Raw genomic sequence first — 17,789 nt, 5'->3', positions numbered from 1 at the left:
ATTGTAAAAATAAAACCCGTTTTTATGCTTTCAAATAATTAGACATATGCTAAAACACAGAATTGAATAACCTGTAATTGAATAATAAAACATACGTTTGGAAAAAATAAAACATTTCATAGGGCCCTAAACATGACAATTTTGTTAAACTTTTAATAAATGGATGTTAAATTGTTTAAGTGTCATGATTTTAATTAATATGACATGCCTTTTGACAATGTTTACAATTTAATCCCTAAAATGGAGTCCAGAAAAAATGTAAATGGGAAGAAACAGAATTAAAAAAAAAAAAAAAAAGAATTTGGGGCAATTAATTGATCTGTTGTTGTATTGACTACTGTCAAGAAACACATGAACACCATGATTCCTTTAAGTGTTTGTGTAGGTGTCCTTCTGGCCCCAACCGAACATTCACCCCCCACACAAAGCCCCAAACCAAGGGGAAACACTGGGTCATCTGAAGCTGTTCTCAAAACTCACAAAACAATAGTTTTGGACAAATATTAGACTTTCTGAGGTCAGGATTTGTTCTAAGCTGCGTATAAAAACACATATCTATATTTGATTTCACAGAGGAGAGTGGCAAGAAGGTTCTGCATCTGGTTCTGACTGAGCCAGCCTGCTGTGACAGCTTAGAGGGCTCCAGAGTCACCATCAAATTCAGCTCATCTCTAGACATCCTGCGAGCCACTGAGAGTGTTTATGGGCAGGCTAAGAACAGGGTGAGTGAAGGGGCTGACATCAGTCAATGTAATGAAGAGTAGAAAATGTCAAGAACCAGTACTTCATCTAATCAGAACCTTTACTTTAGTGTGTGCTTAAATAAAATGTGACTAGACCATCTGTAATTACAAAAAAATAAAAAATTCTCCCTCCAGTTAAGCATAAATACCTATATCTACTCTAATAAAGAGTATAACACAACATTCCTTTTATACATGGTATTGTTTTTATAGCTTTACACAAGAGTGATCAGTCCAAAACTAAATGAATGGGTTGAAAAGATGACATTAAATATGAAATATCTATTCACTTGTTTTATGCAGCTGTCACACAGCAAACCAGCAGTGATGTTTTCAATGTATTTGAAACTGTAACTTGCTGTATTTCAGACATCTTTTAGGAAGTCCTCTATTGTAAAAACACCTGTTCACATCAACCTAAGTTCACTGGAAAGTTCACAGGTAATTCAGGCTCAAAGTATACCTTCAAATGTGCCAGTCACTCCTTCCCAAGATGAACTGTTACATTGCAGGGTGTTTTTCTCTCATAAGGTGTGGCTTTTTAACTGTCTGTGTTGAACTAACAGGTTTTTGTCGCTGAAAGTCAAGTGTCCCCCTCTGTGCGTGTAGAGGGAAAAGGGTCAACCTCAGCCAAACATAGCATCCCCTGCCAGCCTCCCACACATCCAACACCAGACACAAACAGTGTGCCCCTACAGGTAAGACAGGAGGCGCACTACATCAACATTGTAATTGTTCATTCATTTTAGGATACTGTTTTGTGAGACCTTCGAATTGACCATTGATCTGATGCCTTTTTTTTGGCAAAGCTGAATATTGTTCCCTCTCAAGCCATTTGTGAAACACACTTGCTTGTTGGATTTTATTTGAAAAACTAGTCTTTTTCCCCTGTTAACTCCAGCTGCCTGATGAAAATATCTGTTATGTAATTGCCTTCAACAGGGCTTAATTATAATCATGATTGTTTATTGCACTGTGCATTCAGCCGTGTTATTAAATTAGATGACCTGTATAATTAACTTTAGTGAACTGTTGTCCTCATTTACCCTGTTGAAGTGACGAGTTTGTGTTTTCTCACTTTTAGCAACTGGAATATGGTGACACTGACTCACCTCTGTTACTGCTGCTGTTATTACAGCTGTGTGCACATGCTAATGGCATCATGGTGGCCAGAGGTCTCTTGCTCTAAAAGTGCAAATCTCTTTTTCTCAGATGGTTACCCCTATAAAGATGAAGGTGTCTGAGTCTAGCACGTATATTTGTGGCAGTGTGGGGAGTAAACAGGGGAGCTGTTCCTCCATCTGTGTGCTTCCTGCAGGTAGGTCCATTAAGCTGTTCATGACTAATCAGTAAAGAATCCATTCTTGTAGAATTTCAGAGATTGCTCTGTAATTTTCCGCTGCAAGAGTGTAAGCAATCTCTGCTCATTTGTTGCTTAACACAATAAATTTGTATTGCCCCTCAAGTGTTTTAAAAGATTTGTTGTAAAGATTATCTCTTGCTTGTGGTGAAATGCCATCTGTAGATTTTTATGAGCACTATAAAGTTTTGTAACTACTCTCATTGCAGTATCAAAGCTAATGGTGAAACCAGCTCTTCAGATGATGAGCTCTTCAGAGAGGAAGAAGGAGATTGAACTTAGAGAACTCATGATGTCTAAAACATCTTCCAGTGTGCCTTCTTTTAGTTTTCAGTGCGAGAATAACCAAAAGAAGGCCCATGCAATTCAAGCACAGGTATAACCTCTGTAGAAAGTGTCACTTCAAATTCAAGTTTATACTGATGAAAACAAATGGAGAATAGGGTTTATGAAACACTGGTACATTAATGATGATGGTACATACTAGGGGTGTAACGGTACGCAAAAATCACGGTTCGGTATGTACCTCAGTTTTAAAGTCACGGTTCGGTTCATTTTCGGTACAGTAAGGGAAAGAAATGCAAACATTAAACTGCAGGTTGTTTATTACTATATATATAATACTTTTTAATTAAATATATATAAAATAAAAAAAGAATAAGAAATAAAATACTGCTGCAAAGTTCTCCTCTAAATAAAATACTCTCAGTCTCAAACCAATATCATATAATAAAATATAATGTAAAATATAAATAAATAACTATGATTACAGTGCAGCATTACCAATCCCAGCTTGTAGGCCTGTTTCACCAGAACCGTGCCGTGCCTGCTGCTGTAGGTGACAGGGAGACCGCCGACAGGCCAGGCTCTTGTCTTCATGACAACAATATCTATACTTCATGTTGAGCATAAATATAAAGCCTACTGATAAAGGACACTGTCAACAGTATTGACGGCAAAATAGACTATGTTTGACAGGTGCAATATGGCAGTGTGTCACCGGCCTAAGGTTTTCAAAAGGCATCACGCGAGTGTGAACATCACTACAACTAGGAAAAAAACGATTGTAATTCAAACGCAGCTCCCGTCGGCATTTAAAAAGACCTTTGCTCTTAATTCCGATCGGTCCAACGCAATAACGAAATCTGAGCAGGTCTAAAAACTGAAACTGTTGATGCTGCACTTTACACTTTGGAAAAGTTATATATATTTTTTAAATATGAGCAGGTCTACAAGCTGGGATTGGTAAAGCTGCACTGTAATCATAGTTATTTATTTATATTTTTCATTATATTTTATTATATGATATTGGTTTGAGACTGAGAGTATTTCATTTAGTGGAGAACTTTGCAGCAGTATTTTATTTCTTATTCTTTTTTTATTTTTTATTTTTGAAATTACATTTATATCTGAATTTATGTCAACCTATAGACTTTCAAACATCAAAGTGTCATGAATTAATATGTATTTGTGTACAAAATGACATATAAACATATTTTCCTATTCTATTTTACCTGGAAACGCTTCCAACACGCTTGCGTGTCGCGTGAAACATAGGCGTCGGTTCTATTTCAAGCAAGCACGCGTTTTCCGTGCGGCTCGAGCCGCGCCTGAGATGCGTGTCTCACGCAGGCAGTCTGCAAGCTCTAACCTGTTAACATGGGAGCCGAATTAAAAACGGACACGCCACGCAGCTGAGACGCTTAAGCCACGCATCCAGTGTGTCGCCGGCCTTAGAATCAGCTGCAGGGCGGGATTTGCGCTGAACGCGGAGACTTCCGCCACTTAATATGTTCGTTTGGAAACACGAAAATGTACTTGTTCCGCACACAAAATATTGCACTCTGTCATTCGGTACACACGTGCACCGTACCGAAAGCCCTGTACCGAAACGGTCCGGTACGAATACACGTACCGTTACACCCCTAGTACATACTGATTAGTCTTTACTGATTTGTATTGTACAGCTTAATGGATGTAATCTCAGTGAATTCTGTTTGTCTTGTTAGTCGACCCCTGCTGCTCATAATGTAGAACAACAGAAAATCCAGGGCATAAAGGCTAGAGACAAGAAGTACCACAAGGTGCTCTTAATTCATATAAATATATATATATATATATATATATTCTTTTTTCTCTTACTGGCTTATCTAACCCTATAAAAAACTATTTTTTGCAGCACATTCCTATAGACAAAGTAGTACAGATGGTGCAAGCTGACCATGAAGAGGACTTTTTTGGTATTATATGAAACATACTAAGGAAAATTCCATTGCTGATGTGAACATATATGAATGCTTTTAACTTTATTTTGTTTCTTTGTGTAAAAGATAACAGCATAGTCCCAGACTCCCAACCTGTGAGAAAGGGAAGCTCATTGTGAGTGTATTATTATTAGCATTTTGATGACCATTTCCTAATTGTTTAATATTACGTCTATTATAGAGGGGATTCTGTCTGCTCACAATATTAATGTATTCTTGGATGTCTGTCTTCTGCATTTTACTGATCAGTTCACCTGCTATCTGGAGCTTGAACTCTAGTAAAAGGAGAATCTCTGTATCTGGATCACTGCTGGCTCTGCATAAAGATTGCTCTAAAAACAGCACTATATCAGGTGAGTCAACAGATATGTAAGATATGTTTTATCAGCAAAGAGTAAATTACAATACATGAATCTTGAAAACATAATTGTGACTGATCCTGAATCGGTCTATTTACTCACTGAATCTGTCAGATTGTTTACAACCCGAATTCCGGAAAAGTTGGGACGTTTTTTAAATTTTAATAAAATAAAAACTAAAAGACTTTCAAATCACATGAGCCAATATTTTATTCACAATAGAACATAGATAACATAGCAAATGTTGAAACTGAGAAAGTTTACAATTTTATGCACAAAATGAGCTCATTTCTATTTTGATTTCTGCTACAGGTCTCAAAATAGTTGGGACGGGGCATGTTTACCATGGTGTAGCATCTCCTTTTCTTTTCAAAACAGTTTGAAGACGTCTGGGCATTGAGGCTATGAGTTGCTGGAGTTTTGCTGTTGGAATTTGGTCCCATTCTTGCCTTATATAGATTTCCAGCTGCTGAAGAGTTCGTGGTCGTCTTTGACGTATTTTTCGTTTAATGATGCGCCAAATGTTCTCTATAGGTGAAAGATCTGGACTGCAGGCAGGCCAGGTTAGCACCCGGACTCTTCTACGACGAAGCCATGCTGTTGTTATAGCTGCAGTATGTGGTTTTGCATTGTCCTGCTGAAATAAACAAGGCCTTCCCTGAAATAGACGTTGTTTGGAAGGAAGCATATGTTGCTCTAAAACCTTTATATACCTTTCAGCATTCACAGAGCCTTCCAAAACATGCAAGCTGCCCATACCGTATGCACTTATGCACCCCCATACCATCAGAGATGCTGGCTTTTGAACTGAACGCTGATAACATGCTGGAAGGTCTCCCTCCTCTTTAGCCCGGAGGACACGGCGTCCGTGATTTCCAACAAGAATGTCAAATTTGGACTCGTCTGGCCATAAAACACTATTCCACTTTGAAATAGTCCATTTTAAATGAGCCTTGGCCCACAGGACACGACGGCGCTTCTGGACCATGTTCACATATGGCTTCCTTTTTGCATGATAGAGCTTTAGTTGGCATCTGCTGATGGCACGGTGGATTGTGTTTACCGACAGTGGTTTCCGAAAGTATTCCTGGGCCCATTTAGTAATGTAGGGCTGGGACAACGCGTCGAGGTCATCGATGACGTCGACGCAAAATATGCGCATCGATTCGTCGACCTGTTTTTATTTCTCTAAAAAACGTTTGCAAAACGTTTACCTTATGTGCGTTGAATATACGCGATGGCCGGATCAACATTCTGTCCAACATTATATAACCAATATAACCAGGGGTTTTTCTGCATTGATCTTTTTTTTTGGCGGCTGTCAAAGCCTTATTTGATCGGTGAGTGACAGTGACAGGGCGCGTACGAGAGAGAGCCCCAGCTGCGCGCGCACTCACAGTCTTCAAACAACACGAGCGCTTCTTGCTCTCTCCCTCCCTTGTGCATATTAATCAAAATCATTAAACACGATAGAAAAAGGGCGAAACACCAAAGTTTCACGCGCGCTCGCGCACTCAGTCTTCAAACTACACGAGCGCTTCTTGCTCTCTCCCTCCCTTGTGCATATTAACCAAAATCATTAGACACGATAGTAAAAGGGCGGAACGCCAAAGTTTCACGTGGAGCATTTGGATTTTTTTTTTTCTCCATGACAGGCTGCTGGCTCCCACTGTTAATTTTTTTTTTTTTTGTAAAAGCACTCTCTGTATTAGCTTAAAGCCCTCAAGTTTACATTTACATACTGTATTCTTTCAATTGCTCTAAACAAGTATTTTGGGTGACCTTTTTTATTGAATACTAGACATCAAGTTGTTGTTATTTTCATCTGAAAGAACTTCTTTTTTCAGTAAGCTAGGCCCTATGTATTCAGTAAGCTTGTTTCAGTAAGCTATGTGTTTTCAAGGCTTCAAGGTTTTATTGAATGCTATCTCTATACAAGTGCAAAGTAATGCATTCTTAGTCAGTCTTTTATTTTGTAATTTTAAGAGCAATAAACATATATTGCAATGTTAAGGAATTTATGTTTTTTTCATTCAGATATGTAAATCAACATGTATAAATTGTTAGTAGTCAATTAATGGGGAGATAATCGAAATCAAATCGGTCTGAAAAATTAATCGTTAGATTAATCGATGCATCGAAAAAATAATCGCTAGATTAATCGTTTAAAAAATAATCGTTTATCCCAGCCCTATAGTAATGTCATTGACACAATCATGCCGATGAGTGATGCAGTGTCGTCTGAAAGCCCGAAGACCACGGGCATCCAATAAAGGTCTCCGGCCTTGTCCCTTACGCACAGAGATTTCTCCAGTTTCTCTGAATCTTTTGATGATGTTATGCACTGTAGATGATGAGATTTGCAAAGCCTTTGCAATTTGACGTTGAGGAACATTGTTTTTTTAAGTTTTCCACAATTTTTTTACGCAGTCTTTCACAGATTGGAGAGCCTCTGCCCATCTTTACTTCTGAGAGACTCTGCTTCTCTAAGACAAAGCTTTTATAGCTAATCATGTTACAGACCTGATATCAATTAACTTAATTAATCACTAGATGTTCTCCCAGCTGAATCTTTTCAAAACTGCTTGCTTTTTTAGCCATTTGTTGCCCCCGTGCCAACTTTTTTGAGACCTGTAGCAGGAATTAAATTTTAAATGAGCTAATTAAGTGGATAAAAGTGTAAAATTTCTCAGTTTAAACATTTGCTACGTTATCTATGTTCTATTGTGAATAAAATATTGGCTCATGTGATTTGAAATTCCTTTAGTTTTCATTTTATTAAAATTTAAAAAACGTCCCAACTTTTCCGGAATTCGGGTTGTACTTCAAATCTTGAATTTAGGAAACACTATTCCTGATATTTTGTCACTGTATGAATCAGGTGGCTTTGTGTGTAACCTTGCGTTCTGTGTAATCATCTCCAGATGGTAGTTCTCATCCCCCTCCTCAGCGTCTGTCCCCGGCACAGTGTGCGTCCAGAGCCCTGACCCAGAAGCAGCTGCACTCCCAGCTCACTCAGAGATTGGAGGAGGTGGTGAGGGAGCAGCAGGGTACAGATGGCCATAAAGCCCAGAGAGGCTCCTCACTGGAGCCTAGGACTGCAGGTCAAGAGAAACAAAATATGGAGAAGTCAGTGAAGTCCATGCCTGCTAGACCTGCACAAGAGAGAAGGAAGAGTAGTGAAGTTCATGGCGACACTTCAGACCATGACAATGTGAGACCCTTAATTGGAATAGATGTCTTTATGTTATAAAGAGCAAATATCATTAGTGTTTGCTAAGGCAGGTATTACTATTTCTTGAATTTGGAGTTTATTTGATCTAGGCACATTAAGATGTGGTACTTTAAGTTTACAAACATTTACTGATTATTTACTCACCCCCTTGTCATCCAAGATGTTCATGTCTTTCTTTCTTCAGTCATAAAGAAATTATGTTTTTTAAGAAAAAAATTTAAGGGATCATCTTAGAAGTCAACCGATATGGGTTTTTCACTGGCCGATGCCAATATTTAGAAATCAGGGCAGCTGATGGCAGTTATATAATGGCAGTTATTTTTTTGACCAATATGTTTGGCCGATTTTCTTTTTTTTCCCCATTCATCTCATAAAAATTAGTTTGAGCAAATTATTATTGCAGGGTACAAGATAGTAATAATAGTAGTAAGCATGCTTTTTGTTTATGTTTACTGACAGACACCATTGTTTCCCACAGACTTCAAATTAATTCAACGCGGTTGGAGCGGAGATATAGCGGTTTCTCCGGTAACAGCTGTAATTAAATAAGTGCTGCTCACAAATGCTATTTTATCAGGCTTTACTGGAAAGATGAAATCAAAATGACATCAAAGCTTTTCTGAAGACAGTCGGTTCTTTTCAAAGATACATTCATATAAAAACATCCGCGCTGCATTTTAATTTTGAAAAATTAAGTGCTCATTTTATTGTATGAAATATAATCCTTTTGGAAAATCTATTTGTGGTGGTCAGTTTTGATATAGTGACGAGCCGTCACAAATATTTCATTGTTTAGGACGCACTGGACACTGCTATAAGTCAAATGGCCATAGTGATAACAAAAATAAAAGATTTCACACATATTACACAGCCTGCTGCGTAAAGTGTATTTAGGCCTCTTGTGTACCTGTGAAGAGTACACTCATGACTAGGTCTTTTAATACGCTTAAGAACACTTAAAAAGTGCATTTTGTAATATCATTTTTTGACATTTTGTAATATCATCAGATAAAAACATGCGCACTGCATTTTAATTTTGAAAAATTAAGTGCTCATTTCATTCAATGAAATATAATCCTTTTGGAAAATCTATTTGTGGCGGTCAGTTTTGATATAGTGACGAGCCGTCACAAATAATTCTATGTATAGGAAGCACTGGACACTGCTATAAGTCAAATGGCCATAGTAATAACAAAAATAAAAGATTTCACACATTACACTAGGGGTGTAACGGTACGTGTATTCATTCCGGACCGTTTCGGTACAGGGCTTTTGTTACGGTGCACGTGTGTACTGAATGACCGAGTGCAATATTTTGTACGCGGAACGTAGGTACATTTTCGTGTTTCCAAACGAACATATTAAGTGGCGGAAGTCTCCGCGTTCAGCGCAAATCCCGCCCTGCAGCTGTTTCTAAGGCCGGTGACACACTGGCTGCGTGGCGTGAGTGACGAGCGTGTCGTTTCTGCTGCGTGTCAGTTGCGGGACGGCTGCTTCGAGTTTTCCGTGTCTTTACACACCAGAATCGTGCCTGAAGCGGCGCTGGCGCGCTGCTTGCTACTGTGTGGTGACATGGAGTGAGACCGCCTACAGACCAGGATCTTGTCTTCACGACAACAATATCTATACTTCATGTTGAGCATAAATATAAGGCCTAGGCAAAATAGACTATGTTTGACAGGTGCAATATGGCAGTGTGTCACCGGCCTAAGGTTTTCAAAAGGCATCACGCGAGTGTGAACATCACTACAACTAGGAAAAAAACGATTGTAATCCAAACGCAGCTCCCGTCGGCATTTAAAAAGACCTTTGCTCTTAATTCCGATCGGTCCAACGCAATAACGAAATCTGAGCAGGTCTAAAAACTGAAACTGTTGATGCTGGAAAAGTGATATATATTTTTTAAATATGAGCAGGCATACAAGCTGGGATTGGTAAAGCTGCACTGTAATCATAGTTATTTATTTATATTTTTCATTATATTTTATTATATGATATTGGTTTGAGACTGAGAGTATTTTATTTATTGGAGAACTTTGCAGCATTATTTTATTTCTTATTCTTTTTTTATTTTATATATATTTTATTAAAAAGTATTTAAAAAAAAGTGTAAACAAATTGTAAAAAAAAGTTTATAGTAATAAAAACCTGCAGTTTAATGTTTGCATTTCTTTCCCTTACTGTACCGAAAATGAACCGAACCGTGACTTTAAAACCAAGGTACGTACCGAACCGTGATTTTTGCGCACCGTTACACCCCTATATTACACAGCCTGCTGCGTAAAGTGTATTTAGGCCTCTTGTGTATCTGTAAAGAGTACACTTATGACTAGGTCTTTTAATACGCTTAAGAACACTTAAAAAGTGCATTTTGTAATATCAAATTGAATATGTTACATTTTAAATTATTGTTTTAATAATCTTGTGTCATGCTATAAAAAACTACTAAATACTAAAACTAACATACTGACTAAAACATTAAATTACATTTAAAGTGCTTGGCTATAATTTTGACTGAAGTGCTATTTGATATAACATTCATGGCTTAAAGTTCTCCGGCATTGTGCCGGATTTCTGGCGTGCAGCGTTTGGCTGCAGAAAAAAATAATCCTACATTCAAAAAAATAAAACTTTGAAAAAAGGAGCAGCTTTCACTCTCAACCAAATTAACATTACTAGCCAATCAGAATGGTTTGCTCTTATAAACACAAGATGCGCATAGTAGTATCCAAATGCAGAGTCGCAGCCCTGATGAATGGAGAAGCACGACATAAAAACCTGCGAGACGCAACATTTGGTCAAAGATGTCCATCTAAAACATATTTATACAGAAAAGCCAATTGTAAAGCAGCGGAGCTTTGTAAAGAGCTCAGAGTAATCATGTCATCTCCATGAAGATATGATTACCAGAACATACCGTATTTTTCGGACTATAAGTCGCACCTGAGTATAAGTTGCATCGGTCCAAAAATACGTCATGATGAGGAAAAAAACATATATAAGTCGCACTGGACTATAAGTCGCATTTATTTAGAACCAAGAACCAAGAGAAAACATTACCGTCTCCAGCCGCGAGAGGGCGCTCTATGCTGCTTAGTATAAGACTACAGGAGCATAGAGCAGCATAGAGCGCCCTCTCGCGGCTGGAGACGGTAATGTTTTCTCTTGGTTCATTTCTCCTGGTTCATGTCAAATTAATTTTGATGAATAAGTCGCACCTGACTATAAGTCACAGCACCAGCCAAACTATGAAAAAAAGTGCGACTTATAGTCCGGAAAATACGGTATTTACCATAATTTTTGAAAAGGTCCTGTTCACACATGATCTATCTGTAGACATGACACACTGGTAACTTTACCAGTAATTTACCATTGAAAACTGTATTTGTGAAAGGGGCTAAACTCTTAAAAACTCCTAAACTCCTTTGTATATGCTGTGAATTTGAATTGCTTAATGTCATCTGGAAAAACAGTGTGCATTATCTCACTAGATTTGTAACTTAAATCATTTATAAACCTTTGCCAGCATGGGAGAATACATCAACCTGTGTCTAAATATGCCATGTATTGTACATTGCGATTTCAAAATAACCGTTTCTGCACATTGCAAAATATTATATTAAAGAAATATATTTATTTTCTCACCAGGGATGTTCCAATCCCATTCCTTTCTCCCCATGATTTTCAGTCCTCTCTCTACTATCCTGTTAAGTAATTTCCTATAATTACAAAGCTAAGTGTATTGTATTATACTGTGTTTGTTGTTATTGTTCTGAAGATGGCACATGCTGCAGATGGTATGGTGAAAATGATATCCAGTCATTACAAGAGAACTGCCAAAGCAGCGTCCCATGAACCTGGAGGCCCATGTAATATCGGCTCTACTAACAGGTGACACAGACTGACCTTTCATCCATGCCCTACCTTTTCCTCTGTCCTCACATGAAATAACACTCTTACCTTCACTTTCAGATATCTGCTCAATAAGAGCTGCTGTCCTTCCTCCACTGTAAGTCATTTAGAAAGAAAACAGTATTTCTAATGTCAAATCAATACATCTACCCCGTTGAAAAAACAGCATATGCTGCTTAGGTATGTTTTGAAGCATGGCAGCTGGTTATGAGCTGATCCTGAGCAGGAGCTAGTTGCTTAAGGCCAGCACAAAACCAACAAGGATCAGCCTAAACCAGATGCCATGCTTTAAAACATACCCAACCAGCATATGCTGCTTTTTATTCAACAGGGTAGTTACAAATGTGATGCAAACTTATTTTTTTTCCCCCTTGCACATTGTGTTAAAGGAGAAAACTGCTGCCAAGAATCCAAGTTTGCACAAAACACAAGACAAAGCCAAGAAGGAGTTCCAGCTGACTGAGTATTGCATTCTACAGACTTCAATCGCTTAAATTTGGGATATTTAATTTGAAAATATCTTCTGAAAAATCTCTGAATTTATTGTGTTTTGTCTCCTCAGGGATGTTTATGCATTTACAGAGGACAAGCCAAAAATTAGTGCGGTAAGGACACCAATAGCTCTGAATGGAAACATCATATTTATAATATTTAAAAACAAAATAAAAAACTTAAGAAGTTCTTAATTTTTTTTGTTTCCTCTTTAGAGAAAGAAATCCTCTGATACGTCCAGAGTGGAAAGCAGGTAATTCTGTTAATTTATAAAAACAGCCCCCTCTAGTGTTGAACAATACAATAATACTCAATAACATCTCTCCAAAGAAATCCTGCATTTGTGAACATGGGACTGCTTGTTAATAAATTATGTACTTTATTGCATATTTATATTATGTTTTCTCTTTTAGTCCACCAAGTAATCCTCAGACTCTCTCCAAGTCTGCTAAAAGACAACGGCTTACAAAGGTTTCACATTTCATTCATTATTTGGGGATGGACACTTAATGCATTTGTTGATTTAACATACACCAAAAAATAAATCCACTTTTTATATTTGGTTGTGTTACGATCTAGGCTGCCAATGCAAATGAGAAGAAAAAGCTGTTCAGTGACACGGACACAGACAACACAACAGAGATTAGCTGGTTACACTCAGCCAACAGGAAACCCAAGCCCAAAGTGGCAGACTACAGCAGGCAGCCGGTTAAACCTATCTATCCACCAGCTGACTCTGCATGTATGCTAAAACGATCTCTTACATCTCCAACTGTTGTTTTGAACTCTTATTTGTCATCTGTAGAGGTTAACGCTACAGTGAAGATGGGTGGCATCTATTTAAAGACTACACACAAACTTTATGAACTACTTTCCCTCTCTCTTTTTCACATCTTTCTGTACGTTACTCTCTTAACACTTTCATTTTGTTTCAGTTAAATCACCATATACACCTTTGCCTTCGCCAAAACCAGTGAAAGAACAAATCAAGCCGAAGCGGGTAAGAACAAGTGCCATATTGTACAATTTGTAGTTTTTTTGTCACGTTTATAATGTGATTTGGTGTTAATTGGTAAATATCAGTTGGTTTTGTGTTAATGTGTTCATGGTTGTAATATCATAAGCAGAATCTTTTCCTAATTAACCATTTGCAGCTTAGTTTTTTTAGGGTGGATTGAGAAGAATATTAGATTGGGTCTTCACAGTTAATTGAATTTCAACCCAGTTTTATTACACTTTTTTGAATCCGTAGTATTGTATTTCTTATAGTCATATTTACAGTAATTATTAACTTTTCTACTGAATTGTTTGAAAAATAGAAGAGACAGAAGAAAATGGCTGAACAGGAGGATAAAAGGCAGCCAAGCGTCAATAATAAGAAAGCCACAGGACGACCTCAAAGAGCTGCAGCCTTGACCAGAACCTACAGAGAGCCGTCTGACTCAGACAACCAGTCCAGTCTGTCAGAGAGCGAAAGAGCACCACCCCCTAAGGCATGTGGTATTCAGCACAGTCAGTTCACAGGGATCCTCAGCCTCGATTTAAGATCTTCCGGGTCTAGACAGACTAATGATAATTGTCCTGATGAGTTTTATGTCTTTTCTGTATAGAAAAAAGCAGATGGTCGAGCAGCAACGCTTCAGCAGACTGTCCCAGCTCGAGCCACAGAACAAGGAGAAAAGAGAGAGAAAACATCTGTAGATATAGCCAAACTACAAAATGAGAAAAATGTACAGAAGAAGGCAGAAAAAGTATTTGCAAAGGTTCTGGGAGGTCAGAGGAATGATAAAGGCAAGAAGATGTGTAGTCCAGAGCATCTTCCAGTGAAGAAGACGTCATCTGCTCAGGGGTCAGTCAGAAGACAGAAGGAATCTTGGGCTGCAAGATTATCTTCAACATTCGCCTCGCCTCCCTCCGTTGAGAAGATGAGATGTAAGAATTAAAGTGCCTTAAATGAGTTATTTATATTTGTATAAATGTATCTGTCAATTAAAATGTTTATTTGTAAAATTAATGTGCATTAATAATTGTTTAGTAATAAATTCTAGCTCTGAATCACACTGAAACTTTTTGAATGCACAGCCTGGTTTAAAAAAAAAAAAAAACATTTTGTCTAATTGCTCTGTAAATTATTATTATTTTTTCTCTGTAGCAGGCGAAAAACTAACAACCAACTTGAGAGCCAATGCTACACCGCTCCGTTCTCTGTCCATCTCTCCAATCGAAGCTGACTCTTCTCCACTACAGCCTCTCGGTTCTCTCAAAGCCTTCTCTCTCTGTAAAACCTCAGGGAATAAAGCTGCTGTGAAACCGGCATCTCACACCATAACACCTGTTTCCACAACCTCAAGAGGCTCTAAGCGGATTGCACCTGCTGCACAGGTAAACAGGAAAGAGAGTGCATGTTTTCAAAGTAAGATGATCAAGTACTAAAGGGCGACATTACAGCTCTCAATGCTCATTTCATTGTTAGTTCTGATCATAAACTTGCCTCAAAATATATGGCATTTGCATATTTTGCTGGCAACTGCAAATAAAATAATGCTAAATAAAGAGCTAACTTAATATTTCTATGGACAAATAATTTTGATTTTGATGTTCACTACTGTTTAAAAGTTTGGGATCAAAAGTGACAGTAAATAATAGCAAAATATGTCTATTTAAAATAAATGCTACTCTTTTGAGTTCCCTATCAAGGGAACTTCGAACTGCGTCCTCTGAGGGGACACTATGGGGAACACCTCGTCGTGACCCGTGTCTGAAGCATACTTTGAAAAACGCCAACGTGTTGGCCGGCGACAGCCTCTGACGTCACTACCCACGCGACTATAAATACGCGCCTGTAGGACCCGTCACTTTATCTTCTTCGTCTTCATTGACTGTTTTGTTTGAAGCGTGCATCTGAGAAACGACCAAAACGGTAAGAACGATCTATTATTGTTATCATCATGGCTTCCACTAGCAAGGCGTTTAGACAGTGTGTGCATCCGTGCCAGCGTTATCTGACATCCGATGACACACACACTCTTTGCGTCTCTTGTTTGGGCGAAGAGCACGCGCGCGATGTCCTTAAGGGGGCGATCTGCGTGCACTGTGAGAGTTTTTCTGTGAGAAAGCTCCGCTCTCGTTTGTCTCTCTTTTCGAGGAAAGAGGGACAGCCATCTGGATCCCGCGGCTCAGGACCCGCCGTTGCCGAGGCAAAGAGGAGAATGAGCTCGTGGGGATCACAGATGGATCTCGCTGAGGAGTGTAGAGAGGGACTTTCCCTTTCACACTCTCCGGCGGCGAACGAGAGTGAACAACGGGAGGAAGATGTGTTATCATTAACCCATTCTGACACTGAAGTTAGTTCTCTGCTGGGTTCTACCCAGAAAGAGCAGGAGATGTCTGAGAGTGGCGAAGAAGCTGAGGCTGAGCCTTCTCAATCCTCCTGCCCTGCGTATGAGGAGCTGTTAGAGGTTATGGATCGCGCCACGGCAAAATTAGACTTGCCATGGAAGCGTGCCAGAAAGGTAACGTCATGAGGTCGCCTCGATGAGCGTTATTTGTCTGACCATAGCCCCCCAGCCCAGGTGAGCCTTCCATTCTTGCCTGACTTGCATGCAGAAGTCGAAAAGGAATGGAAGAGGCCGTTTTCCTCTCGCATCCACCGGTTTCAGCATATGAGCTATGCTAATATCGACGGCATGCACGAAAACGGCTATGAGAGGATGCCCCCTGTAGAAGAGACGCTGGCTAGCTATCTCTCTGTGGGGGAAACGTCCTCTCTTAAATTTCCCTCTTTGCCATCTAAGCCCCTCCAGGATACATCCCGCTTAAATGGCAGGTCATACGCGGCAGCAGGTCAGGCTGTGGCTTCGTTGCACACGATGGCGGTGCTTCAGACCTACCAGGCTGAACTGCTGAAGGACCTGGATACAGGCGAGGGCCTTTCACCTGACCAGGTAGCCGAGCTGCGCCGCACCACAGACCTCTCTCTCCGGGCTACCAAGCAGGCCGCCTCCGCCATGGGCAGGTCTATGGCGGCCATGGTAGTAACGGAGAGACATCTGTGGGTGAACCTGGCAGACATCGGGAGGGAAGAAAGGGGGTTTCTTCTCGATGCTCCGGTCTCGCCTTCTGAGCTTTTCGGTGCCTCCGTCGAGATGGTGGTCGAAAAGTTCAGGGAGGCAAGGGCGCGCTCAGCTGCTTTTAAATCCTTCATTCCACGAAGGTCCAGGTCCGAGCCCGAACAACAAAGGGGTCCTGGCCCATCTCGATCTGAGGATTGTAGACGGGCGCAGAAGGCTAGTGTCGCGGCTCGCGCTCCTCCCCCGCCTAAGGGCAGGGGCAAGAGGAACCGCGGGTCACGGAGAGGTAAGCAGGGTCTGAGGGACGTGATTCAGACGAGGCAGCGTCCTCGCCCGGGTCAGAGCGATAGAAAGACCTAGTAGCTCCGGATGTTTTTAACCTCTGTTTTAACTTCTGTTTTTATCCTCCCCTGCCTAATTCCCCCGTAGCCACCAGCTCTCCACCTGATCGAGGTTAGGTGGACAGTCTCTCACATAACAGTCTCCTTCCTGGACCTATGATGTTTTGGTTGGTTCTATGTTCATAGTAACCGCCTTACTGATGGTCCGGACCAGAAGGGGGCGCCCCGCAAGCGGGACTCCAGTACAGGAGGGTGGGTGAGTACGTAACCCTTGCTTTACCTGTTTATGGATGTTATGTTGCTGGTGGTTATATGTCTACTAACAATCTCTGTGAGTTTCCTTTACAGTGCTCTGGAAATAGCTAGGTGGCCAAGATCACAGGCTTTCGGTAGGCGGCCGCACCACGTGGGTTCCGCCCCCCCGGGGCGCGACACCCACCGCGGAGTGAGACCCGCGCGTGGGAGGCAAGCGCTCTGCGGTTGTCCATCCCACACCCCCTCCCGAGGAGCCTGGCTGATCATCAGAATTGGCACAGCACTGCAGGGAATTCCATAGATGTCCGGCCAGGTCACCCTGAGGGGCCACACGTGAACACTTTGCACACTGTCTGAAATCCACGTAAGTGGTAAGTGTGCACGCAAGACTTTGTCCGGCCAGGTCACCCTGAGGGGCCGCACGTGAACACTTTGCACACTGTCTGAAATCCACGTAAGTGGTAAGTGTGCACGCAAGACTTTGCGCACTTTCTAAAATCCTGTACGGTAGGGGTTACGCGCTCCGCTTCGTTCCCTTTCTTAAGATGATTAGCCCTGGGTTCCATGGGCTTCATTCAACCGGTGTGTATTTGTTATACACCTCAAGCATCGCTTCCCTCAACATGAGGGGCTGGGTGGACTCCCACATATTGTGGTTATGAGGTAGTAGGCTTCATCAGGCCTCTCTGATGGTGAGCTCCCACATACTGTGGTTGCCAGGTAGTAGGCCTCACCAGGCCTCCCTGGAGATTTAGCTC

At 40.4% G+C, this 17,789-nt stretch overlaps 1 protein-coding gene across 4 annotated transcripts in view; it reads left to right on the top strand.

Annotated features, from left to right (window-relative positions):
- sycp2 (synaptonemal complex protein 2) overlaps positions 1–17,789 on the top strand; it is a 28,599-nt gene that overhangs the window by 4,411 nt on the left and 6,399 nt on the right. For 3 of the 4 annotated variants that reach the window (XM_059527407.1, XM_059527408.1, XM_059527405.1), the window contains exons 15-35: positions 574–722; positions 1,113–1,184; positions 1,310–1,441; positions 1,956–2,061; positions 2,313–2,479; positions 4,113–4,187; positions 4,283–4,343; positions 4,434–4,482; positions 4,617–4,720; positions 7,651–7,940; positions 11,740–11,852; positions 11,934–11,970; positions 12,263–12,336; positions 12,436–12,478; positions 12,581–12,618; positions 12,779–12,836; positions 12,945–13,107; positions 13,301–13,365; positions 13,685–13,865; positions 13,983–14,297; positions 14,518–14,747. In XM_059527407.1, coding sequence (XP_059383390.1) covers positions 574–722; positions 1,113–1,184; positions 1,310–1,441; positions 1,956–2,061; positions 2,313–2,479; positions 4,113–4,187; positions 4,283–4,343; positions 4,434–4,482; positions 4,617–4,720; positions 7,651–7,940; positions 11,740–11,852; positions 11,934–11,970; positions 12,263–12,336; positions 12,436–12,478; positions 12,581–12,618; positions 12,779–12,836; positions 12,945–13,107; positions 13,301–13,365; positions 13,685–13,865; positions 13,983–14,297; positions 14,518–14,747 — 2,522 coding nt within the window. The remainder of the gene's footprint in view (positions 1–573; positions 723–1,112; positions 1,185–1,309; positions 1,442–1,955; positions 2,062–2,312; positions 2,480–4,112; positions 4,188–4,282; positions 4,344–4,433; positions 4,483–4,616; positions 4,721–7,650; positions 7,941–11,739; positions 11,853–11,933; positions 11,971–12,262; positions 12,337–12,435; positions 12,479–12,580; positions 12,619–12,778; positions 12,837–12,944; positions 13,108–13,300; positions 13,366–13,684; positions 13,866–13,982; positions 14,298–14,517; positions 14,748–17,789) is intronic. The other variant, XM_059527406.1, reaches the window with a different exon arrangement.

Source organism: Carassius carassius, chromosome 37 (genome assembly GCF_963082965.1).
Source record: "Carassius carassius chromosome 37, fCarCar2.1, whole genome shotgun sequence".
Classification (NCBI taxonomy): Eukaryota; Metazoa; Chordata; class Actinopteri; order Cypriniformes; family Cyprinidae; genus Carassius; species Carassius carassius.
Note: the sequence above shows the minus strand (reverse complement) of the source record. Positions and strands in the feature narration are given on the sequence as shown.